This window comes from Lynx canadensis, chromosome C1, assembly GCF_007474595.2.
Source record: "Lynx canadensis isolate LIC74 chromosome C1, mLynCan4.pri.v2, whole genome shotgun sequence".
Classification (NCBI taxonomy): Eukaryota; Metazoa; Chordata; class Mammalia; order Carnivora; family Felidae; genus Lynx; species Lynx canadensis.
The window spans coordinates 105,939,891-105,965,871 of NC_044310.1; the positions used below are offsets into that span (position 1 = coordinate 105,939,891).

Below are 25,981 nucleotides of genomic sequence, written 5' to 3' on the forward strand. Positions count from 1 at the left end.
TAAATAATTACTAAAAGTATATAGCCTTTTCAGATTGGCTTCTTTCCCTTAGCAATATGCATTTAAGATCTTTCCTCCCACACCATGTCTTTCTGTGACTTGATAGCTCATTTCATTTTATAGCTGAATAATATTCCATTGTCTACATGTACCACAGTTTTTTTATCCATTCCCTTATAAAAGATATCTTGGTTGCTTTCAGTTTTTGGCAATTATGAATAAAGCTGGTAAAAACACTCATCAGTTTTTTTGTGTAAATATAAGCTTTCAACTCAGTTGGGTGAACACCTGGTAGTGTGAATGCTGGATCTTATGGTTAACACTATGTTTAGCTTTTTAAGAAACTGGTCAGTATGTCTTCCAGAGTGCCCATACTGTTTTGCATTCTCACCAAACATGAGTTGCTCTTGTATCACATCCTCACCAGCATTTTGTATCATTAGTTTTTTGGATTTTAGTTATTCACATAGGTGTGTAGTGGTACCTTGTTTTGATTTGCAATTCACTAATGATGAATTTTTCATATTTTTTAAAGTTTTTTTTTTTTTCTTAAGTAATCTCTTCACCCAGTGTGGGGCTTGAACTCACAACCCAGAGATCAAGAGTCGTATGCTCTACCGACTGTTGCATATAAAAGAGTTAAGGCGCCCCAACTTTTCATACTCTTACTTGCCCTATGTGTATCTTCTTTGGTGAGGTTTCTGTTCATATCTTTTGCCCAATTTTTATTAGGGTTGTTTTTTTTGTTGTTAAGAGTTCTTTCTGTATTTTGGATATGAGTCCTTTTTCAGATATGCATTTTCCATATATTTTTTTCCATGCTGTGGCTTGTTTTTCAGTCTCTTAGCAGTATTTTTCACAGAACAAAAGTTTTAATTGTTTTTAATATTTATTTTTGAGAGAGAAAGAAAGAGAGAGAGAGAGTGCGAGTCGGGGAGGGCAGAGAGAGAGAGGGAGACAGAATCTGAAGCAGGTTCCAGGCTCTGAGCTGTCAGCACAGAGCCTGACATGGGGCTCAAACTTGTGAACGATGAGATCATGACCTGAGCGAAAGTCAGACACTTAACTGCCTGAGCCACCCAGATGCCTCAAAAGTTTTTAATTTTAGTAAAGGTCAGCCTAGCAATTTTTTCTTTCATAGATCATGTTTTTATTGTTGTATTAAAATCTCTTTGCCATACCCTAGATTTTCTTCTATGTTACCTTTTATTTATTTTATTTATTTATTTTATTTTATTTTATTTTTTTAATTTTTTTAATGTTTATTTATTTTTGAGAGAGAGGGAGACCGAGCATGAATGGGGGAGGGGCAGAGAGAGAGGGAGACACAGAATCGGAAGCAGGCTCCAAGCCATCAGCCCAGAGCCTGACGCGGGGCTCGAACTCACAAACCGAGAGATCGTGACCTGAGCTGAAGTTGGACGCTCAACCGACTGAGCCACCCAGGCGCCCCTATGTTACCTTTTAGAAGTTGCATTTTATAATCCACTTTTTAACATCAGGTCAAACATGTTTCCAGATTATTTTCTTCATATGTACAATTTGTGCTTTAATTTTCTTAATCATTCATCCCTCTGTTGTTGACTTTTTATAAGAACAAATTTGGAAACAACCTTTTTCTTTGTTTAGGGTTACTTCATTTTTTCTTTCAACATAGACTTGAGAGTGGTCTACATGCCACGGTGAAGTTCTTTCCCTCTTGGAGCTCTTGTTTTGATGTTTTCCTTAGGATAAATTTTCATAATGCCATTTTAGTTGAAAAAAATGTGAACATTTTTATAACTTTAGTGCATATTACCAGTGAAATTACTTTCAAAAGCATTTTTACCTATTTACATAGTCATCATCTCATTTTCCATGTAAGTTAACATTAAAAGTAATTGCAATGATAATTTTGCACTTTTTAAGTTGTTGACAAGATTTACAGTTAGAAAAAGCTCGGGGCATTTGGGTGGCTCAGTCAGTTGAGCATCTGACTCTTGATTACTGCTTAAGTCATGATCCCAGGTTCGTGGATCAAGCCCCACATTGGGCTCCTGCTTAAGATTCTCTCTCTCTCCCCCTTTGCTCCTCTCCCCAGCTCGCATTCTTTCTCTCTCTGAAATAAAAAAGAAAACAGAAAAGGCTCAAACATTTTATTTATGTATTTATTTTATTATTTTTTTAACGTTTATTTATTTTTGAGACAGAGAGAGACAGAGCATGAACGGGGGAGGGCCAGAGAGAGAGGGAGACACAGAATCCGAAGTAGGCTCCAGGCTCTGAGCTGTCAGCACAGAGCCCGACGCGGGGCTGGAACCCATGGAGCGCGAGATCATGACCTGAGCCAAAGTCGGATGCTTAACCTACTGAGCCACCCAGGTGCCCCAAGGCTCAAACATTTTAGAAACCTTTGACCATTTACTTTTCTTTAATTATACTTCTCTTTTCTTATCAATAAATTAGGATAAATAAATTACAATAAAATGTAAGATGAAAATGTTATTATTTCTGAAACAGAATTCCAAAAATTTCTTGGTGTTTAGTCGTCCAGAAAAGTAATTTTGTGTAGACATATCCAAGCTACACTTCCTGTGGCTATGTTCATGGCTTATGCATGTTTGAATCTCTTATCTCAAGAGTTTAAAGGCAAAGTACAGCATGAGTGTTAAGATTATTAGTCAATAAAAATATTTTCTGGCTTGATTGTTTGCCTAAGTAAGATAGTAAGAAGGCAGAGTTCGACGAAAAGGAGCCAATCTGGGATGCCTGGCTGGCTCAGTTGGTGGAGCATGTGACTCATGATCACAGGGTTATAAGTTCCAGCCCCACATTGGAGCTTGCTCATAAAAAAAGAAAAAGAAAGAAAGAAAGAAAGAAAAGATGGGCACCTGGGTGGTCCAGTCAGTGAAGCATCTGACTTGACTTTGACTCAGGTCATGATCTCACAGTTGTGAGCCCTGCATCCAGCTCTGCACTGACAGCACTGAGACTGCTTGGGATTCTTTCTCTCTCTCTCTCTCTCTCTCTCTCTCTCTCCCTCTCTCTCTCCCCCCTTTCCTGCTCTCTTTCTCTGTCTCTCTCAAAATAAATAAATAAATTTATTTTTTTTTTAATTTTTTTTTTTCAACGTTTATTTATTTTTGGGACAGAGAGAGACAGAGCATGAACGGGGGAGGGGCAGGGAGAGAGGGAGACACAGAATCGGAAACAGGCTCCAGGCTCTGAGCCATCAGCCCAGAGCCCGATGCGGGGCTCGAACTCACGGACCGCGAGATCGTGACCTGGCTGAAGTTGGACGCTTAACCGACTGCGCCACCCAGGCGCCCCGTCAAAATAAATAAATAAATTTAAAAAAGAAAAGAAAGAAAGAAAAGTAGCCAATCTAAGCCAGTCAAATGACTGAACTGCAAAATTAGAAAGGACAGATACTCAGATTTCAGTAGAATAGTTCCTTGCTTTTGTAGTCTAAGTGTCTAGTATTGCTGTACCCACTAACTGGGCAATTAAGCAGTGAAAAGTCAAAGCAGTGTCCCTCATCTCATGTGTCAAGAGTCTGTTTTTCTCCAACTTGTGAGCCTTCACCCAGTTTCCTAGAAGATATATTGTAGAGAAAATAGGGAGGTTGTTTAAAAACCTTTGTGTAATTGGGGCGCCTGGGTGGTTCTGTTGGTTAAGCACCGACTTCAACTCAGGTCATGATCTCACAGTTTGTGAGTTTGAGCCCCATGTTGGGCTCTTTGCTGACAGCTTGGAGCCTGGAGCCTGCTTTGGATTTTTGTCTCTCTCTCTCTCTCTCTCTCTCTCTCTCTCTCTCTCTCTCTCACTCTCACTCTGCCCCTCCCCCACTTGTGCTCTGTCTCTCTCAAAAATAAAATTAAAAAAACATAAAAAAATAAAATTATTAGGTATATCTTTATAGTGCTGAAAACACAAAGGAAATTTTGGGTATCACCTAGTTACCTAAGAAAACAAAATTTGGTCTTATTTGGATTGTTGGGAGATTTTTGGTAGCCTTTTGTTTCCTCACCTATTATGAAAAATTTCAGACATACAGAAAAGTTGAAGGAAATGAACAGTGCATACCTCTGCATTTGTGCCACCTAGATTTTATAATTAACATTTAGCTGTGTTTGTTTAATCATTATCTGATGAAAATGTTTTGATAGTGTGTTTAAGCCATTCCCTTTCTTTCTGGAAGAACATACATGAGTAAGACCCTATTGGGCAGAGTTATTTCTGCATGGTGTAGGACTAGGTGGTTCTCTGATGCAGTGGTCTTACGAAAATGATACCCTTCTTGTGATCCCCATCAGCATAGGTTGAGAACTGAGTCATTTATTTTCAAATGAATTCCAGCTGAATTATGCTATAATAGTTTTTTTTTTTTTAATGTTTGTTTATTTTTTAGAGAGCTCAAGCAGGGCAGGGGCAGAGAGAGAGGGAGACAGAGGATCTCTCTGATACAGCAAGCTCTGTGCTGACAGCAGCAAACCTGATGCAGGGCTTGAACTCAAGAACTGCTAGATCATGACCTGAGCCAAAGTCAGACACTCTACCACTGAACCATGCAGGTGCCCATAGATCATGTTATAAAGACAAGAAGAAGAAAGGCAAGGGAAATTGGCGGTGGAAAGGGTTGTATCATCAGGAGGCTAACATGCTACTAACCTGTTTACCCAACTGACACAAATACTATCATATAAATAGCTATCATTTATTTATTTTTTATTTTTTTTTAATGTTTATTTTTTTGAGACGGAGCATGAATGGGGAGGGCCAGAGAAAGAGGGAGACACAGAATCTGAATCAGGCTCCAGGCTCTGAGCTATCAGCATGGAGCCCGATGCGGGGCTCGAACTCTCGGACGATGAGATCATGACCTCAGCTGAAGTTGGACACTTAACCAACTGAGCCACCCAGGCGCCCCAATCAATAGCTATCATTTACCGAATGGTTACCATGTTCTAAGGCTTTATCCCATTTTGGTTCTCACTCTGTTAGCTATAGGTATTATTAGTGCCATTTTATGAATTAGGAAACTGAGGTTTAGTGAAATTGAATAACTTACCTAATTTCTCATCTGTTAAATGGTACAAGTGGTACCAAACCCAAGTCTGTCTGACTCTAAAACCCATGCTTTGAACCAGAAGTCTACTGCTATAAATTCCCTTTATTGCAGAATTTATTGTTTGCATTTATTTATGTCTTTAGAATTGTCCAAATTGGGCCACACTTAATTTGAGTTTAGTTATAGAGGAATTCTAGTGGAAAAGAGGATGTCATGTAAACATTTTTATGATTGTAAAGCTCTCTTAATTCTTGACAGAGGGCCCTTTTTGAAATTAGTTGTCTAGCATTTTTTACTAACTTCATTTCATTCTCTGAAGAATGAAGGAATTTCCAGCCTTGTATTAAATTGCAGAATGTATAGCATTCTTTCTATAGTTGAACCAAATAAACATTAGCAAGTGTGTTTATTTATTTATTTTTTTATTTTTTTTCAATATATGAAATTTATTGTCAAATTGGTTTCCAGCAAGTGTGTTTAGAATGTGAGACTGGTAGTTTGTTCCTGTCTTTATTTTTTAATTTATTTTTAAAGAGGTTTTTGGGATGGTAGCCAATTTGAAGCTTGGTCTTTCTGATAAAGAAGTGAAAATAGGCAAGTTCCCTGGCTCCTGAAATAAGCCTTACTTCAGTTTCTTTGATGACTTTTGGGCTTGCTTTTGCGAGTGACCCTGGGAACAGTGCATTCTAACTCGAAAACTCAATGGGTGGAGGAAGTATGTGTTGAGAGCAGTAGTTCTTAACCTTTCTGGAGGTCACATTGCTCCCTTTTGAAGCCTTTCCTCTGGAAAAAATGCATATATGCACACAAATACAGTTTTTCATACAAATGCTATAGTCTATATAATGCTATATAACCCCCAAAGTCTATTGACAACTATACCCCAGGTTAAAGATCCTTTAAAGAAAAAAAATGAGGGAGCTGAAAATAAGATTTAAGCAGAGCTGTTAAACGTTTTTTCATAGATGTGCATCTCATAAGATTGATTTTACTAACATAAAAATCTTGTTTTAGTATCTAAAATGTTTTATTCGGCCTCTAAAATGTGAGTTTTTCCCACTTTGTTAAAAAAATTAAGTCACTTGGGTGACTCAGTTGGTTAAGTGTCTGACTCTTGATTTTGGCTCAGGTCAAGATCTCCTGCTTTGTGAGTTTGAGCCCCATATCGGGCTCCATGCTGTCTGTGCGGAACCTGCTTGGGACTGTCTCTCTCTCTCCCTCTCTCCCTCCCTCTCTCTCTGCCCCTCCCCCATACATGCACACTCTCCCTCTTTCTCAAAACAAATAAATAAACTTAAAAAACAAAATAACAATAAAAATTAAGGTTGTTCATAAGTAAGCTAAGACTCACAGGGGTAAATGAAGTTTTCTGTTGATTTCTAACTTTTGCTTTTTCAATTTTATTTTTCTTCTACCAGCAAAACATTTTCTCAGAACTATTAATAAGGCTAAGATTTAATTTTATTTTTATCTATTTATTTATCGTTTTATTAAAAAAATTTATATCCAAATTAGTTAGCATATAGTGCAACAGTGATTTCAGGAGTAGATTCCTTAACGCCCCTTACCCATTTAGCCCATCCACCCTCCCACAGCCCCTCCAGGAACCCTGTGTTTGTCTCCATATTTAAGAGTCTCTTATGTTTTGTCCCCGTTCCTGTTTTTATATTATTTTTGTTTCCCTTCCTTTATGTTCATCTGTTTTGTTTCTTAAAGTCCTTATATGAGTGAAGTCATATGATATTTGTCTTTCTCTGACTAATTTCACTTAGCATAATACCCTCCAGTTCCATCCACGTAGTTGCAAATGGCAAGATTTCATTCTTTTTGATTGTATAAGGCTAAGATTTAGAGGAAATCCTTTGGCAATCCCCAACTTTAGTTTCCATTTCTTCTTCAACCAGAATTTCTTTGTAACAGGCATCTACACAGTACTTCTAATGCGAGTGTTCAGGTGGTGTTCCCAGCAGGTTACATGTTTCATTACATCAATCCTCACAATAACCTTGTTTGGGACTTATTATCGTCCCCACTTTACAGATGCAGAAATCAATGCTAAGAAAGATTAGATGACTTAGTTAAGACCAGTGCCAGTACTAAAGGCAGGGTCAGGATTTGAACCCATGTAGATCTAGCTTCAATGCCTATTTTCTCTCTGTTTTACCATCTGGTTCTATGATCAGAGTTGATCACTTTTTCCTGATTACTAGTTTGACCTGATTCAAATTTTAGAAGCCCCAGTTCCCAATCAGTGGTGAGGGTGCTTTTATTTTCTTCTACAGGTAGCCAATTGTAAAATTATTGAATTTTTGTGTGTATAAGTTAGACTTTAGGTTGTGAAATGTCTAGCGTGCTGATTTACTGACTAGGTTGTTAACCCAAAAGGAAAGAGCTTTAGCTGGATGACCTCCTGCCTTTTCTGTTTATGTAAATGGATGTTTCAGATACCAGAGTCTGACAGAGACAATTCCAGTGACTGAAACATTTGTGGAAGGCTTGTTACTAAACTTAGCATCATTTTCAGGAAGGAAAAATCCTAATGGTTTGTAACTGAAAAAGAGCTTAACTCTAAAGGGTACATAAGCTTTTATCAAATTGACTAAAGGCCAGGTGTGTGTTTCCTAACTCTCATGGGATAGCCATGGAGGGAACCTTTGGTCAGCTAGCTGCCTAGTGGTTTTCGCTGAGATGGCAGGCAGGGTCAGCATTGTGGGAAGGTACTTCAGTTTGCTGAGTGAGTTTTGTGAGACTCAGCATCTTTTTTGACAAAATTATTGTTCTTCCAAACCTTGTACTTTTCCTAGTTGCAGCCTTTTTATGTACAGTGAAACAGGGAGGAGAATGAGTAGGTTGATTTACTATATAACTTTATTTTATTTATTTATTTATTTATTTATTTATTTAACGTTTATTTATTTTTGAGACAGAGAGAGACAGAGCATGAACGGGGGAGGGTCAGAGAGAGAGGAAGACACAGAATCCGAAACAGGCTCCAGGCTCTGAGCTGTCAGCACAGAGCCCGGTGCAGGGCATGAGCCCACAGACCACAAGATCATGACCTGAGCCGAAGTTGGACGCTTAACCGACTGAGCCACCCAGGCGCCCCTATATAACTTTAGATGTACATTTTTTTTTTTTATCTTGAACTGATTACACAGAGTTTTAAGTGAGATAGCACAGAAAGAAGATAGAATGCTAAGAGAGATTAATTGACATGATTGGGAGGACAAAGAAGTTAGTTAAGATAATGAAAATTTAGTTATCTCCTTGTCTTTTTAAAATTGTTTTATTAAATTTTTTTTTTTTTTTTTTACTTTGAGAGAGTGAGTATGTGAAAGCAGGGGAGGGGCAGAAAGACAGGGAGAGAGAACCCCAGGAAGGCTATATGCTGTCAGCGCAGAACCTGACATGGGGCTTGATCTCATGAACTGTGAGATCATGACCTGAGCCAAAATCAAGAGTTGGACACTTAACCAACTGAGCCACCTAGGCGCCCCATCCCCTTGCCTTTTTAAAAATGAGACTAGTGTGTATGAATATCTATACCATTTAACTCTCAAGGTGATGAAACTCAGTATAAAGGAAAGTTAAGTTGAATGATTTGAAGATATGGGGTGAAATCAGATACACATATATAAATTATCTTAAGTCATCCTTTTTGAGTCTTTACAAATTAAAGGAATACATTTTGTAAAAACTTTCTGATAACAGAAATTTCAGAAGGTTTAAAAAGGATTAAGTACAGTTCAAATGGCAGGATTGTTAAAAGCTACTTTGACTGCATAGTATACATGCTTGGTTAGGGTGAGGAAATTAGCTTTGAAAGCTTTGTGCCCTCTTTCCCGTGTGCTTTCTTGAAACGAAGTGTGGGATTCTGGGTTGGAGGGTCAGGTCCTCTCCAACGTTTCCATTTTGTTCTCCCTGCTGTGAGTTTACAAACAGTTCTTCACATTATGATCTATAAAAATATAAACAGCCTTTCTGGAGCCAAATTAATTTTGTTTTTATGGTTCATACTGCATGACACTGGAGTGGGGTAGGAGGGTGGAGATACAAGGTGTTTGGACCCTTCTTATTTATGGGATTGTCTTTTTCCCTTTTTCCCCTTAGGAACGGCGTGAATGTTGAGGGGGCGACACACAAGCAGGTGGTGGACCTGATCCGAGCAGGCGAGAAGGAATTGATCTTGACAGTGTTGTCTGTGCCTCCACATGAGGCAGATAACCTAGATCCCAGTGAAGACTCGTTGGGACAATCATTTTATGATTACACAGAAAAGCAAGCTGTGCCCATATCGGTCCCCACATACAAACATGTGGAGCAGAATGGTGAGAAGTTTGTGGTGAGTGTCAGCCCAACTCAGTCCTCAAAACATCTAGCTTTTGTTTCCCCCAGGCTTATCATTTATGATTTATACTAGAGCACTAGATGCAATCACCTCAACCTAGGTCAGTTTGCCTACCAGGAAGATGGGTTCACACATAAATAAAAGACACTGACTGTGATTTTTTTTGCAGGAGGTGAACTACAGTAATGAAGAAGATTTCTCTTTCTGCTTAAGTGTATTCCATTTTATTTCCAGACAGTTTTAAATTTGTATTTGTATTCTGGTTGTAAACACGTGTGAGTTGGTTTTGTTTGTTCTTTTATTAGTTGCTGTATCTCTTTGCTACTAGCAGTCTCTCACTTACTATTGACTCTGCTGAGCTGTAGAGCAAGATTAATTTTAAAAGGTGGTGTCTTCCGAAACATTTTGGTAATACAGAGTTTGTCCACATCAGAACCTGCAAGTGCCCTACCCTTCTCTCCACATCTTGTTCTTTTTCATTTTCTTTGGAGATGTCCGTGTGAATGATTAATGTGGGTTTTTCCCAAGGTCCTAATTATACTCTGAATACAGTTCCCATGAACTGCTCTATTACATTTCCAGTCTGTTCCTGTTGTAGATGTGTGGGAAAGCCCACCTTGAGTTCTGGGTGCCCGCCCCTTTTCTGAGTGCCTTTGCTTGTTCCTCAAAACCCAGTTGCTGTTGATAGCCCAATCTACTTACTTTTTCTCTTGATTGCGGTATGCTTTATTTGCCTTTGATTATTTAGGGAGTGTTGATATAATGAGAAATTGATTATTCTTTGTAGAAAGTGCAGTGGGTTCTGTTAGACATTGACAAATAGACTACACATGTTTCAAGCTGAACTGCTGACTCAAGTTGCTGTCTCTGAAACTGAGATTTGTTCCCTGTATAGGAATGAGCTACAGGACACTTGTGGTAAATTCTTTTTAGTGAGGAGATGAGAAAAGCAAGCAAGTAAGCCAGAAAAATTCAGAAGGATCAAACAATGTTCAACTGCATCTGTAATTTAGCTGGTGATGGTAGTACAGAACACAGTCTAGGTTGGCCTGGTCTATGGATTCTCAGAGCCATGTACACAGTTTAGAGTTTCGTATTTCAGAGGTGCTATCCATTCAGTCATAAGGCATGTAAAGAGTAGAAATCAAGGTCAGGTCCTAAAATTAGAGCACAATGGATGTTGAGACCTTTTGGGAATTACCTGGGATCTTGAGAACCTTTGTAGTCTTTAGAAAAGGAATGAAACTGATTGTCCCTTTTAGAAAAGGAGTGAAACTGATTGTCCCTTTTAAGAAAATCAACATTATTGAGCGCAATTTACCTGCATTAACATGTCCAGTTTCATGAGTTTGGGTAAATGTACATAGTTTTATAATCACCACTGTCACAATCAAGATAGAAGAATACTTTCACCACCCAGAAACTTCTCTTGTGACCTTTTATAGTTAGCCCTTTCCCTGTAGCACTACCCCTGTTGACCACTGATCATCTTTCTGTTACTCTATTTTGCCATTTCTAGGATGTCAAATCAATAGGATCATATAAGTAGCTTTTTGTGTCTGGCATTGTTCATTTAGTGTAGTGCTTTTAAGATTTATAGTTGTTGTGTATGTCAGTAGTTTGTTTCTTTTAATTGCAATTACTTTTTAATTGGATAACTTCATTGCAGTTTGTTTATCCAGTGACTTGTTGATGCACGTTTGGGTTGCTTCCAGTTTGGGGCTATTATGATTAAAGCTGCCATGAAATAACATTAATATACAGGGCTTTAGGTAGATACATGTTTTCATTTCTCTTGAGTAGCTATAAGTGGAATTGCAGGGTCATATGGTAAAAGTTTAACCTTATAGTCAAACTGTTCTCCAAAGAGGCTGTACCATTTTTGCATATTCTCATTTGCAGTGGAGAGTTCCAGTTGCTCTATAATCTCTCTAATGCTTGGTATTATCGGTTTTTAAAATTCTAGGCATTGTAGTGGTATCTTCGTCTTTTTGTTTTTTTAATACTGTATTTATTTTTTTTTAAATTTTTATTTATTTTTTAAAATTTACATCCAAATTCGTTAGCATATAGTGCAACAATGATTTCAGGAGTAGATTCCTTAGTGTCCTTTACCCATTTAGCCCACCCCCCTCCACAACCCTTCCCGTAACCCTCAGTTTGTTCTCCCTATTTATGAGTCTCTTCTGTTTTGTCCCTCTCCCTGTTTTTATATTATTTTTGTTTCCCTTCCCTTATGTTCATCTGTTTTGTCTCTTAAAAGTCGTCATATGAGTTAAGTCATGATTTTTGTCTTTCTCTGACTAATTTCACTTAGCATAATACCCTCCAGTTCCATCCATGTAGTTTCAAATGGCAAGATTTCATTCTTTTTGATTGCCGAGTAATACTCCATTGTATATATATACCACATTCTCTTTATCCATTCATCCATCAATGGACATTTGGGCTCTTTCCATACTTTGGCTATTGTCGATAGTGCTGCTATAAACATGGGGGTGCATGTGTCCCTTCGAAACAGCACACCTGTATCCCCTGGATAAATGCCTAGTAGTGCAATTGCTGGGTCGTAGGCTAGTTCTATTTTTAATTTTTTGAGGAACCTCCACACTGGTTTCCAGAGTGGCTGCACCAGCTTGCATTCCCACTTTTTTTTTTTAAATTGTTTTTTAATGGTTATTTATTTTTGAGAGAGACAGAGTGTGAGTGGGGGAGGGGCAGAGAGAGAGGGAGACACAGAATCTGAAGCAGGCTCCAGGCTCTGAGCTGTCAGCACAGAGCCTGACGTGGGGCTCGAACTCATGAACCATGAGATCATGACCTGAGCTGAAGTCGGACACTCAACCAACTGAGCGACCCAGGCGCCCCTCTCTGTCTGGTTTTAATTGCATTTGCCTAAAAGACTCATGATGAAAGCTTTATTTTCATGTATTTATTTTTTATTTATTTATTTATTTTATATATATATGAAATTTATTGACAAATTGGTTTCCATACAACACCCAGTGCTCATCCCAAAAGGTGCCCTCTTCAATACCCATCACCCACCCTCCCCTCCCTCCCACCCCCCATCAACCCTCAGTTTGTTCTCAGTTTTTTTTTTTTTAATTTTTTTTTTTTTTTCAACGTTTATTTATTTTTGGGACAGAGAGAGACAGAGCATGAACGGGGGAGGGGCAGAGAGAGAGGGAGACACAGCGTCGGAAACAGGCTCCAGGCTCTGAGCCAACAGCCCAGAGCCCGACGCGGGGCTCGAACTCACGGACCGCGAGATCGTGACCTGGCTGAAGTCGGACGCTCAACCGACTGCGCCACCCAGGCGCCCTGTTCTCAGTTTTTAACAGTCTCTTATGCTTTGGCTCTCTCCCACTCTAACCTCTTTTTTTTTTTTTTCCTTCCCCTTCCCCATGGGTTCCCGTTAAGTCTCTCAGGATCCACATAAGAGTGAAACCATATGGTATCTGTCTTTCTCTGCATGGCTTATTTCACTTAGCATTACACTCTCCAGTTCCATCCATGTTGCTACAAAAGGCCATATTTCATTTTTTCTCATTGCCACGTAGTATTCCATTGTGTATATATACCACAATTTCTTTATCCATTCATCAGTTGATGGACATTTAGGCTCTTTCCATAATTTGGCTATTGTTGAGAGTGCTGCTATGAACATTGGGGTACAAGTGCCTCTATGCATCAGTACTCCTGTATCCCTTGGATAAATTCCTAGCAGTGCTATTGCTGGGTCATAGGGTAGGTCTATTTTTAATTTTCTGAGGAACCTCCACACTGCTTTCCAGAGCGGCTGCACCAATTTGCATTCCCACCAACAGTGCAAGAGGGTTCCCGTTTCTCCACATCCTCTCCAGCATCTATAGTCTCCTGATTTGTTCATTTTGGCCACTATGACTGGCGTGAGGTGATACCTGAGTGTGGTTTTGATTTGTATATTTTCATGTATTTAGTGGCCATTCTTATATTTTTACTGGTGAAGAGTTCAACTTTTTTCCCCCGTTTTAAAACTTGGATTGTCCTATTTTGTTGTTGAGTTCTTTATGTATTTGGAGTCCTTTATCAGATAGATATTTTGTGAAATATTTCTCCCAGGCTGTGGCTGGCCTTTTTATTTTATTTTTAATAGTGTCTTTCAAAGAACAGAGGTTTTAATTTTTTTGAAGTCCAGTTTATCTTTTTCATTTATGGGTCGTGTTGTAAGAAACCTGCCTAACCCAAGGATGCAAATCTTTTATGTTTTCTTGAAAAAATTTTATAGTTTTAGCTCTCTGTTTTTGTAATAACTTTATTGAGGTATGATTCATATACCAGCAGTTGTATACCTTAGGTGTATATAATTCAGTGGTTCTTAGTATGATCAACAGAGTAGTGCAGCCATCACCACAATTTTAGAATGTTTTCCTCACCTCAGAAAGAAACACTGTACCTTTTAGCCACCTCCTCCAAACCTCCCATCTGCTCTCTACTAATCTATTTTCTGTCTCTGTGGATTTGCCTCTTCTGGACATTCCATGTAAATGAAATCATATGTGTTCTCAGGGTTTATCCATGTTGTAGCGTGTATCAACCAAGTAATATTCCATTGTCTGGATATACCACATTTAATTTATCTGTTCTTCAACTGATGGACATTTGGGTTATTTCTATTTTTTGACTGTTATGAATAATGCTGTTTTGAGCATGTATGTACAATTTTTGATGTGGATATGTGTTTTCATTTCTCTTGGATATTACGTAGAAATGGAATTACTGGGTCATATGGTAACTCTTATGTTTAACCTTTTGAGGAAATGCCAGACTTTTCTCCAAAATGGCTGCATCATAGTTTTCGCTCTTATGTTTAGGTCTGGGACCCGTTCTGAGTTTATTCTTGTATCAATACTAAATGATATACTGGGGCGCCTGGGTGGCGCAGTCGGTTAAGCGTCCGACTTCAGCCAGGTCACGATCTCGCGGTCTGTGAGTTCGAGCCCCGCGTCGGGCTCTGGGCTGATGGCTCGGAGCCTGGAGCCTGTTTCCGATTCTGTGTCTCCCTCTCTGTCTGCCCCTCCCCCGTTCATGCTCTGTCTCTCTCTGTCCCAAAAATAAATAAAAAACGTTGAAAAAAAATTAAAAAAAAAAATACTAAATGATATAAGGGTCAAGATTTTTTTTTTTTTCCCCATTTGATATCCAGCAGCCTGTGTTGAAAAGGAATATCTTTTCCCCATTGAAATACCTTGGCTTTATTGTTGAAAATCAATTGAGGGGCGCCTGGGTGGCGCAGTCGGTTAAGCGTCCGACTTCAGCCAGGTCACGATCTCACGGTCCGTGAGTTCGAGCCCCGCGTCGGGCTCTGGGCTGATGGCTCAGAGCCTGGAGCCTGTTTCCGATTCTGTGTCTCCCTCTCTCTCTGCCCCTCCCCCGTTCATGCTCTGTCTCTCTCTGTCCCAAAAAATAAATAAACATTGAAAAAAAAAAAAAAAAGAAAATCAATTGAACATGTGGTTCTATTTCTGTATTCTGTTGGTTATGTCTGAACATTTCAATATTTTTGTTATTTTGAGATTGTCTTCTGTTTAGTGTCTTTTCCCTTGAAAATGGGTCATATCCTCCTCCTTTGTACAGTGAGTAATTTTGGATTGTATCCTGGATATTGTGAATGTTGCATTGTGTAGGCCCTGAGTTCTGTGATATTCGCTGCGGAATGTTGATGTTTTGTTTTACCTGGCAATTAACAAGCTATGCCGCTTGTGGGTTGTACTTCATGTTTCAGTTCAATTCTTTCAGGCTTTTCTGTACTACTTTGAATCTGTTCTGCATGTGTATCATTCAGGGAGGGATTAGTATGAGATCCTTGGTGTTCATTCACAAACTTAAGGCATCCTTTTCTGTGTTTCTCTCTTCTGGAATTCTCTACTCTTTCTGGTGGCGGCCATGGTTGCCTAGAATCCTTTCTTTCCTCCAGGCAGGAAGACTTCAGGGTTTCTATTGGAGTTTTTAGTTGCCTAAGTTAGGCTACTTTGTAACTTATGCCCACTGTCTGGGCAAAGCCCCCTAAAAGCAGGACACCTCCCCCCACCCCTCTCAGTGGTGTGCTCCATATTTTAATGGAGCAATCTGCCTGCAGTTAGTGTAGTATTCAGAATTCTCGGGTAATTGATTTTTGCATTTGGTCCAGAGTTTGTAGTTGTTATCACTGGAAAGGTTGGTCTATAGGAGACTCTTTGGTTCTATCAGTTTTTTTCATATATAATGAAGCTGTTGCCTTCTTGATGAATTGGCCCCTTTAATGTTGTGAAATATCTCTTTATCTCTTGTAATATTCTTTGTTCTGAAATCTTTCTTTGATATTAACATATGGCCGCTAATAGCTACTTCACCTTTGATTATTGTTCTCATTGGATATCTTTTCCATCCTTTTACTTTTAACTTATCTATATAGCCGTGCTTAAGGTAAGTCTTATAGACAGCATATACTTGTGTCTTGCTTTTTATTTGGCAATCTTGGTCGTTTATTTGGAGTGTGTTGTCTACTTACGTTTCATATAATTATTGAAATAGGTTTAAATCTATCATCTTATTCTTTATGAACTGTATCTCATCTGTTCTTCATTCCTTTTGTCCTCCTTTCCTGCCATCTTTTTAATTAATGGAGTATTTTTTTTTTTAATTTTTTTTTTTCAACGTTTATTTATTTTTGGGACAGAGAGAGACAGAGCATGAACGGGGGAGGGGCAGAGAGAGAGGGAGACACAGAATCGGAAACAGGCTCCAGGCTCTGAGCCATCAGCCCAGAGCCCGACGCAGGGCTCGAACTCACGGACCGCGAGATCGTGACCTGGCTGAAGTCGGACGCTTAACCGACTGCGCCACCCAGGCGCCCCTAATGGAGTATTTTTTAATGATCCTGTTTTATCTCCATTATTGTATTATTAGATATAATTTGGGTTTCTTTTGTAATTTTTTTTTTTAACGTTTATTTATTTTTGAGACAGAGAGAGACAGAGCATGAACAGGGGAGGGGCAGAGAGAGAGGGAGACACAGAATCGGAAACAGGTTCCAGGCTCTGAGCTGTCAGCACAGAACCTGATGCGGGGCTCGAACTCACGGACCGTGAGATCATGACCTGAGCCGAAGTCAGACGCTTAACCGACCAAGCCACCCAGGCGCCCCAATTTGGGTTTTTTTTAATGTTTATTTATTTATTTTAAGAGAGAGCACGAGCGGAGGAGGGACACAGAGAGAGAGAGAGAGAGAGAGAGAGAGAGAGAGACTCCCAAGCAGGCCTTGCGCTGTCAGCACAGAGCCCAGTGCAGGGCTCAATTTCGTGAACCTCAAGATCATGACCTGAGCCAAGAGCAAGAGTTGGACACTTAACTGACTGATCCACCCAGGCGCCCCTTGTTGTTTTATTTTCTTAGCAGTTGTTCCCACTTTACACTATACATCTTTGTAAGTATTATCTTTAAATAATACAATATTATTTCTCATATAATGAAAGAATTTTACAACAATATGTCTCATTTCCTTCTCCCATCCTTTGTGCTGTTGTCGTACATTTTACTTCTAAAGGTGTTATAAATTCCATATTACTTTGTTGTTTTCTTTGTTTTAAACAATCAAGAGATTGTTTAAAGAGATTGAAAGAGTTCTTTTATATTTAACCACATATTTACCATTTCTGGTGTCCTTTGTTCCTTTGTGTAAATTCAGTTTCCATCTGCTATCTTATTCCCTCCGCCTGAAGAATTTCCATTAATGTTCTTATAGGGCACATCTGCTGGCAGTGAATTCCCTTAGCTTTTGTTGGTCTGAAGAAGTCTTTATTTCATTCTTATGTTTGAAAGATATTTTTATTGGTATAAAATTCTGGGTTGATAGTTTTTTCTTTCAATACTTTAAAATGTGATTCCTGTCTTTTGGCCTGCTTAGTGTCATTAAGTGTCACTTAGAGAAGTGAGAAGCCTGCCAGTTTTTGTTCCTCTCTATGTAATGTTTTAACCCCTTCTAGTTACTGTCAAAGTTTTTAAACTTCAAAACTAGGTATTTTGGTATTTATCCTGTGATTGGAGTTTTCTAAACTTTATAGAGCTATGGTTTGATATCTTTTATCATTTTTCAAAAAATCTCAGCCAGTATGTCATCAAATATTTCTTCAGCTGTGTTTTTTTTCTTTTGTCTTTCTGAGATTCTAATTACACATGTGTTAGACTGATATTGGCCTTTAGCTTTTGAATGCTCTATTCTGTTTTTCTTTTTTGTTTTGCTTTAGATTATTTTTATTGTCCTATTTGCAAGTTCACTGATTATTTCCTCAGCTGTGTCCAGTCTACTGATGAGCTTGTCAGAGAAATTCTACATCTCTGGCATCATGTTTTTTTTATTTCTATTATTTCCCTTAAAATTCTCCATCTATTTATACATGCTGTGTACATTTTCCATGAGATCTTTTAATATATGAATCATAGTTATTTTATTTTATTAAAAAAATTGTTTTAAGTTTGTTTATTCATTTTGAGAGAGACAGAGTGAGCAGGGAAGAGGCAGAGAGAGAGAGAGAGAGAGAGAGGGAGAAAGAGAGAATCCCAAGCAGGCTCCGTACTGTCAGCGTGGAGCCCATCATGCTGTTCATACCCATGAAACACGAGATCATGACCTGGGCTGAAATCAAGAGTCATTTGCTCAACTGACTGAGCCACCCAGGCGCCCCTGAATCATAGTTATTTTAAGATCCCTGTCTGATAGTTTTAACATCTAGATATCTCTGAGACTACCTTATCTCTTGACATACGTGTTTTTTATGTCTTGCTTTTTTGTCCTGTAATATGTGATTGAATATGCCAAGCATCATGTGTAGAACAGTAGCGACTGAGGTAAGTAGTATTTGAATCTGAAAATATGCAGGCATCTTCTTCTGTTAGGGGATTGAGCCAGTCAAGCTCAATTTGGGTGTTGTTGTGGCTTTTGGTACCTTTATTGTGCTGTAAAGTTCAAATCCCTCTAACAGTAAGTCGCTTTGTGCTTAGACTGGGGGCTGGGGTCAGAGGCTCTGTTTTTTCTCACTGTTCTCCTCTTCCCTCTCTCAACTTTTAGCCACCCCTGCATGCCTGTACCACAGACAAATTCTCTCCATACTCTTGCCTCTCTTCCACTGGTGAACCACTCTTGCTTTTTATGTAGGCTAGATTTGTAATAAGGTTCTCTGTTATCTGGTCCTGCTTCTGTCTTAGGCAGTCTACTTAGACCCTGTGCCTATGTCTTGGGAGTGAGACTTTTAGTTTTTCTACCCTTCTTCCTTATCACAACTAAACTCTGCCTTGTATCTGTGGTTAGTCTTTGAAGAGTTTCTTCTCCCTCCCCCAGCTATGGCCAGTCTCTACTTAGTATCAGGAACTTGGGCCTAAGATGGTTTCCTGCCTCTCACCAGGAGTGGAGGGTTTTTGCTTTTACTTTTTTCCCCCGGAAGCAGGGGATGTTCACCAGTGCCCTCCAGATGAAAGGGTTTGCTGCCCATCCCCCAAGGGATTAAGGCTTTTGCTTAATAGAAGAGAAAGGTCTAGGGGAGGTGGGTGGAGCATTGTGTCTGTCCCCTAACAATTGCCAATCACCTTTCTCATGCCTAGGCTACTATGGTAGACCATTTCTAGGCTCCTGCCCTGTCCCTAGTCTTTCTTGTGAGCACAAGAGGCCCAGGGGGAAGACTTGCATGTGCATAGGAGCTCTCTTATGTCTGGAATGAGATTACTCTTCTTGCACCTTCCTAAATCCTACAGCTGCTTAATGTATTTGCTATTTCTTTTGTTTCTGTTATTTCTGAGTCTGTTTCTATTGACTGATTTCTCTCCTGGTTTACAGGTTAAATTTTCATGTTTCCTTGTATGTCTAGTAATTTTTGATGGGTATCACACACTGTTAATTTTTTTTAATGTTTATTCATTTTTGAGAGAGAAAAAGAGAGAGAGAAAGAGATTGTGAATGGGAGAGGGGCAGACAGAGAGGGAGACAGAGAATCCCAAGCAGGCTCTGCACTGTCAGCACAGAGCCAGACGTGGGGCTGGAACTCATCAGGTGAGATCATGACCTGAGCTGAAATCAAGAATTGACCGCTTAATCCTGAGCCACCCGGGCACCCCCTGTACACTGTTAATTTAATGTTACTGTGTGTTAGATTTTGTTACATTCCTTTAAAGAACTTTGAAATTTTTTTTTCTTTTTTTTTTCTTTCTTTTTTTTGCTGGCATGCAGTTAAGTTCCTTATAGATTACTTTGATTCTTTTTTAGGTTTGTTTTTAAGCTCTTTTAGTGTGAGCATAGAGTAGTTTTTACTCTAGAACTAATTTAGCCCTACTCCTAAAGCATAGCCCTTTTTAGTTCTTTTGATTGCTATAGAAATTCAAGGGAGGTCTCTCTATTCTGGTTGGAGGAAAGTCAGATGATTAAAGATGGTCTTTGAACTCAGGTAATTGTTATTTTTACAACTCACCCTGGTAATAGTTCTTTTCCTCAAATTGCTATTCAGCCAAAATTCAAGGGGAGCCTATGCAGATTTCTAGAGCTCTGTCTCTCTTTAGCTCCCTCCTCTTGTGTTCTGCAAAGTCTAGCTGCTTTAGCCTCCCTAAACTCTAGTCTCTGTCTCCACAACTCCGTGAAGTTGCCAAATTGTTTGGATGCCCCTGTCTGAGTTGTAGTTCAGGAGTTACCTCTAGACAGGAAGCCTAGGTTGAGGTAGGGCTCATCGTGTTTGTTTTCCTTTTCTCAGGGATCACAGTTCTTAGCTGCCTATTGTCCAGTGTCCAAAAATAGTTGTTTCCTATGTTTTGCCTAGTTTCTAGTGTTTACAGTGGAAGGTTAATTCCAGACCATCCATAAAATTTCCAGACTATCCTATAAAAGCAGAATATTTTTATTTATGGGTATTTTATTTCTTGATTTTAGAAGACATACCAACAGAATCCTATTTCATACTATTTAGAAAAATCAATTCTAGATGGATTAAGACTTAAATGACAAAATGAAAAAATTAAAAGTTCTTAGTAGAAAGTGTAGGTGAATAGCTTTTTGATTCTGGGTATAGCAAAGAGTTTAAAAGACACAGAAAGCATTGGTTATAAAAATAATGATAAATTGGACTCTAAAACTGAGAAATTTGGGGGGCACCTGCGTGGCTTACTTTGGTTAAGCATCTAACTCTTGATTTTGGCTTAGGTCATGATCTCACAGTTCATCAGATCAAGGCCCGTGTCCAGCTCTGTGCTGATGGCACACAGCTTGCTTAGGATTCTCTCTGTCCCTCTGTCTCTGCCCCTCCCCTGCTCATGTGCACTGTCTCTCAAAATGAATAAACTTTAAAAGAATTAAAGAGAAAAAAAACCAAGTTAATAAAGTGACAAAACAAATGATACAGTAGGAGAAGATACAGTGTATACAACATGAAAAAGATTATGTCAAGAACATACAAAGAACTCTACAAATCAGTGAGAAAAACACAAAAAATTAATGCAACACTGGACAAAATATATGAATATGTTTTTTTACAGAAGAGGACACTCACATGGCCAATAAATACGTGAAGAGATGATTGACATCATTACATGTAACATTAAGAGAATTGTAAATTGGAACCACAGTAGGAAATCTTTTCCCACCCATTCCCCATTGGCAAGAAGTAAAAGAATTTTTTTATGTATTATGAAAGGAGTATAACTTGATGTAACCACTTTAGCTGACAGTTTGGCATGATCTCTTTCAGTTGAATATTCACATACCTTATAACCCTGCAGTTCTAGTCGGAGTACATCTAGGAGAATCTCTTATATACGTACAACAGGGGGCATATGTACAAGTTCATAGCAGTATTTGTTCACAATAGCAAAAACCCAGAATCAACCCAAGTGCTCATCAACAGAACAGATATTTAAAAAGCAAAACAACAGGGGTGCGTGGGTAACTCGGTCGGTTAAGCCTCTGACTTTGGCTCAGGTCACAATCTCACAGTTTGTGGGGTTAAGCCCTGCATCAGGCTCTGTGCTGACAGGTCAGAGCCTGGAGCCTGCTTCAGGTTCTGTGTCTCCCTCTCTCTTTGCTCCTCCCCTGCTCGTACTCTGTCTGTCCCTCTCAAAAATAAATAAACATTAAAAATAAATAAAAAGCAAAACAACTGTTATATACAGCAGAATAAACCACAAAGGTGTGTAACATTGTGGATGAGACTAAGGGAAAAAATAAGCCCTGGAAGGTCTCACTGTGCATGGTAACCTTTTTATAAAACCTAAATGCCCTTTAAAAATTAAAATAAAAAAGAATTTAAGTATTACATATAAATACAGGAAAAAACTATAAAAAGAAAAGCGAGGGAATGATGAACATGATTATGATCATTTTGGGGGTCAGGGAAGCAGGGAGAGGGGATGAAGGAGGCAGAGACTATGGTTAGAAATAAGTGTCAGGGTCTTAGTTTATAGTTTACTTTTTGCAAGGTTAAAAATAACTAATTTAATATCCAAAGAGCTTGCCATGAGACTATGTTGTGAACCAAAGATTATGATTAATCCAGTTCTGTATACCCAAGGTCCAAATAAAGAAAAAAAAAAGTAACAGAGACCATTTATGATCCATGTTAGGGAGAATACACACACAAGAAACCGAAGTTATTTAAGAGCATATTGTGGCCTTTATGCTTTTTTCTTCCCAAGAAGGAGCCTAATACTTCAGCATTTAGGAAAAATATTTCAGTGTTCCATTGTTAAGGATCTCACCCATTTTACTCAGAAATCAGCTAAGAGTGCTATATCTCCTTTTGCTTTTATAGGCAGCTTATGAATGGCAATAATGTTTGATTTTTTTTTATTTTTTTTTTTAAATGTTTATTCAATTTTGAGAGACAGAGACAGAGCATGAGGGAGGGAGGGGCAGAGAGAGAGGGAGACACAGGATCTGAAGCAGGCTCCAGGCTCTGAATTATCAGCATAGAGCCCAACGCAGGGCTCGAACCCACAAGCCGTGAGGTCATGACCTAAGCCAAAGTCAGATGCTCAACTGACTGAGCCACCCAGGTGCCCCTAATGTGGTTTTCTTAAGATGAATTTTCAGCTAAAAATAAGATTAAATGGCAGGGTGGTGTTGGAAGCAATTTGTTGGTCATAACGTACATTGAAGATTCATCCAGATCAACGGCAGGAACCAGGACAGTGTCTACTAGACTTTCGGAAGCTGAACTTGAGTGATATTGCCATGGCCAAAATGTCATCATTCTACTTTTTTTTTTTTTTTTTCACTTTTGGATTATGTATGGAGATTCTCTGTTCAGTAGCACAATTCCTGTCGGTTTACTAAAGGTTTGAAAAAATGAGAACTTTTTAATATCTAGATCCTACATAGGTTGAGACGTTATCACTTAAAAGCCTTATCTGTAGGTGGGAGGGTTAAGGAACCAACAAAATGAAGATCTCTGATATCTGGGATTTCAGTTTTGCTATTGAATACCCAGATGTTACTAGAATTGCTTTCCCACAGTGGCTTGTGCTCATTGTAAGACTTTATCAGTTACAGGGCGGCTGGCTGGCTGAATCAGTAGGGCACAAGACTCAACATCTTGGGTTTGTGAGTTCAAGCCCCACATTGTGCATGGAGTCTACTTGGAAGGAAGGAAGGAAGGAAGGAAGGAAGGAAGGAAGGAAGGAAGGAAAGAAGGAAGGAAGGGAGGGAAAGAAAAGAAAGAGAGAAAAGAAAAAAGAAAAGAAAGAGAGAAAGAAAGAAAGAAAAAAGAACTTACCAGTTACCATCTTCTGGTATTCATTACATAGCATTAAATCATGAGGCTGGAGAGAGAAATGACATAGCATGGATTTTCAGCATTTACATATTTAGAAGACATTTTGAAGTTGAATTTTGGAACTTTGACTTACAGAATCTAGAGAAACAAAATAAGATCACTGATCAGATAAGTTTTACACTTTCCCCACCTATAATCCATGCCTTTTTCTGTATTGGGTTCTTACTGAACAAAAGACTATCTCAAGAGGACTGAAACTTGTTACCCTCAATGGTGCTATGAGTGGTGTGGAGCATGCGGGCTGAGGCCTGTAACGTGTGCACGGAATCCATGCCTGCAGTGCCCTGCCTGCCCAGGTCCTGGGGCTGAGGGTGGGCTCTGCTCTCCATGCATGAATTCACAGACAACAGAAATGATGTTGGAACAGTGGGAATCAGCAATTTTGCACAGGAAGCTTTGGGAGATGTTGTTTAATGTAGTCTGCCTGAAGTTGGGACCAAACTGAACAAACAAAATGAGTTTGGTGCTTTGGACAGTGTGGAAGCTGCTGGTGAACTCTTATTCTCCTCTATCAGAAGAAGTAACTGAAATTAATGAAGCTCTTAGAGAAAATCCAGGACTTGTCAACAAATCTTGTTAGGAAGATGGTTGGCTGATCAAGATAACAGTAATCCTTCAGAATTGGATGAATTAATGAGTGAAGAAAAATATAAGAAATACATAAAGTCCATTGAGGAATGAAAATGGAATCCCTAAATAAACTAGTATAAACCAAAAAAAAAAAAAAAAAGGAAGAAAGAATTGTTTTCTCAGACAACTGGTTTTGCAGTCTGAACATTCCACCTTGAAGTCTTGTAGGTTATGGTCAGTTGGAGAAGAAGGTGACCAGTGATCATTAAATTCAGTGTACTATCACAAGCTAGATTAACTTCATCTAATTCCATTTATGAGCCAACCAGTCTTAGGGTTTAAATTAAAATGGAAAGATCCTAGAAGCACGGCCTGCCTATGTATATCTTTAGTTCCTGTTTGATTATGTTCTCCTTTAAGTCCAGAGAATATATATATATATATTTTTTCAACATTTATTTATTTTTGAGAGAGAAAGAGAGGACATGTGCGCAGGGAAGGGCACAGAGAGAAGGGGATAGAGGATCCAAAGCAGGCTCCACATTGACAGCAGAGCCTGACAGTTGGCTCGAACTCCCAAACCATGAGATCATGACCTGAGCTGAAATCAGATGCTTAACCGACTGAGCCACTCAGGCACCCCCAGAGAATATATTTTTTGATGGACCTTCTCATTTGTAATGAGGCTCTGGGCGTTTCTCATGGATCATGGACATTCATGAGTTTTAGGCAGAAGATCTCAGCATGCACTAAGTGAATTGGTCATTTTTTGGGCAAATGAGTATATCCAAACCAGGGAAATATGAATACTAATAGATCTTGGTTCATTTTAAGGACCAATGAAGAACAAAGCAGTCTCTGTTGTGATTTAAAAAAAAAATTTTTTTTGGGGGGCGCCTGGGTGGCGCAGTCGGTTAAGCGTCCGACTTCAGCCAGGTCACGATCTCGTGGTCCGTGAGTTCGAGCCCCGCGTCAGGCTCTGGGCTGATGGCTCAGAGCCTGGAGCCTGTTTCCGATTCTGTGTCTCCCTCTCTCTCTGCCCCTCCCCCGTTCATGCTCTGTCTCTCTCTGTCAAAAATAAATAAACGTTGGAAAAAAAAAATTAAAAAAAAATTTTTTTTAATGTTTGTTTATTTTTGAAAGAGAGAGAGAACAAGCAGGAGAGGGGCAGAGAGAGGGAGACACAGGATCTGAAGCAGGCTCCAGACTACGAGCTATCAGCACAGAGCCCGATGCAGAGATTAAACCCACAAACTGTGAGATCATGACCTGAGCCAGTCAGAGGCTTAACCAACTGAGCCACCCAGGTGCTCCTGTTGTGATCTTTTTGTATATTTCTCATTTACTAAGCACAGTTAATTTAAAAGTGGTTTTGGCTCTTGTGGAAGCCATTTCTACTTGCATTAAAATATTACAGAACTGTCAGGCATTCTGTTTATATTTCTGTTTCCTGTGATGCCACATTTAAATAGAGATTGGTAGGGAGGTAGGTGAGAGGCTATTTAATGTTAACTCTTCTCACTTTATCAAGAAACTGAAAGTTGAATCAACTTTTCAGATTTCTTTTTGAAACTATCACAAAGGCTTCTCAAGCTCTAGGGTTCTTTCTACCCTAGGAAATATTTTACTGGACTGGAGATCACTCAAGTGGTCACCTTTGAGGAAAGGCAGTCATAGTCTTCATGTGCATTATCAAGGACCTACTGTACTCTTCCTTGGAAAGAGACTTGGGGGCAGATCTTTGAGCCGGCAGTGTCACTAACTAGTTTTACCTCCCCTCCTTTCTTCATTGTATGAGGAATTCAGGCTGATATATATCACCTATAGTATTGTGGACTTGCTTTTTAAGCAAAGGAATGGTGATACTAGTGAGAAATTTGGATAGTTTAGTTTGAGATGGAAGTATATAAGACCAAACTGAATAAGACTTCTTAAGACTGCCTGCTACAGGGGTGCCTGGGTGGCTCAGTTGGGTGAGCGTCCAACTTCGGCTCAAGGCATGATCTCATGGTTTGTGAGTTTGAGCCCCGTATCGGGCTCTGTGTTGACAGCTCAGAGCCTGGAGCCTGCTTCAGAGTTTGTGTTTCCATCTCTCTGTCTCTGTCTCTGTCTCTCTCTCTCTCTCTCTGCCCCTCCCCCCCATGTTCTCTCTCTCTCTCTCTCTCTCTCTCTCTCAAAAATAAACAT

At 39.2% G+C, this 25,981-nt stretch overlaps 1 protein-coding gene across 1 annotated transcript in view; it reads left to right on the forward strand.

Moving 5' to 3' along the window:
* The window catches only part of SNX27 (sorting nexin 27), a 71,455-nt gene that overhangs the window by 18,319 nt on the left and 27,155 nt on the right, over positions 1–25,981 (forward strand). Inside the window, exon 2 of the mRNA XM_030328229.1 lies at positions 9,161–9,392. Within this exon, the coding sequence (XP_030184089.1) occupies positions 9,161–9,392 (232 nt within the window). The remainder of the gene's footprint in view (positions 1–9,160; positions 9,393–25,981) is intronic.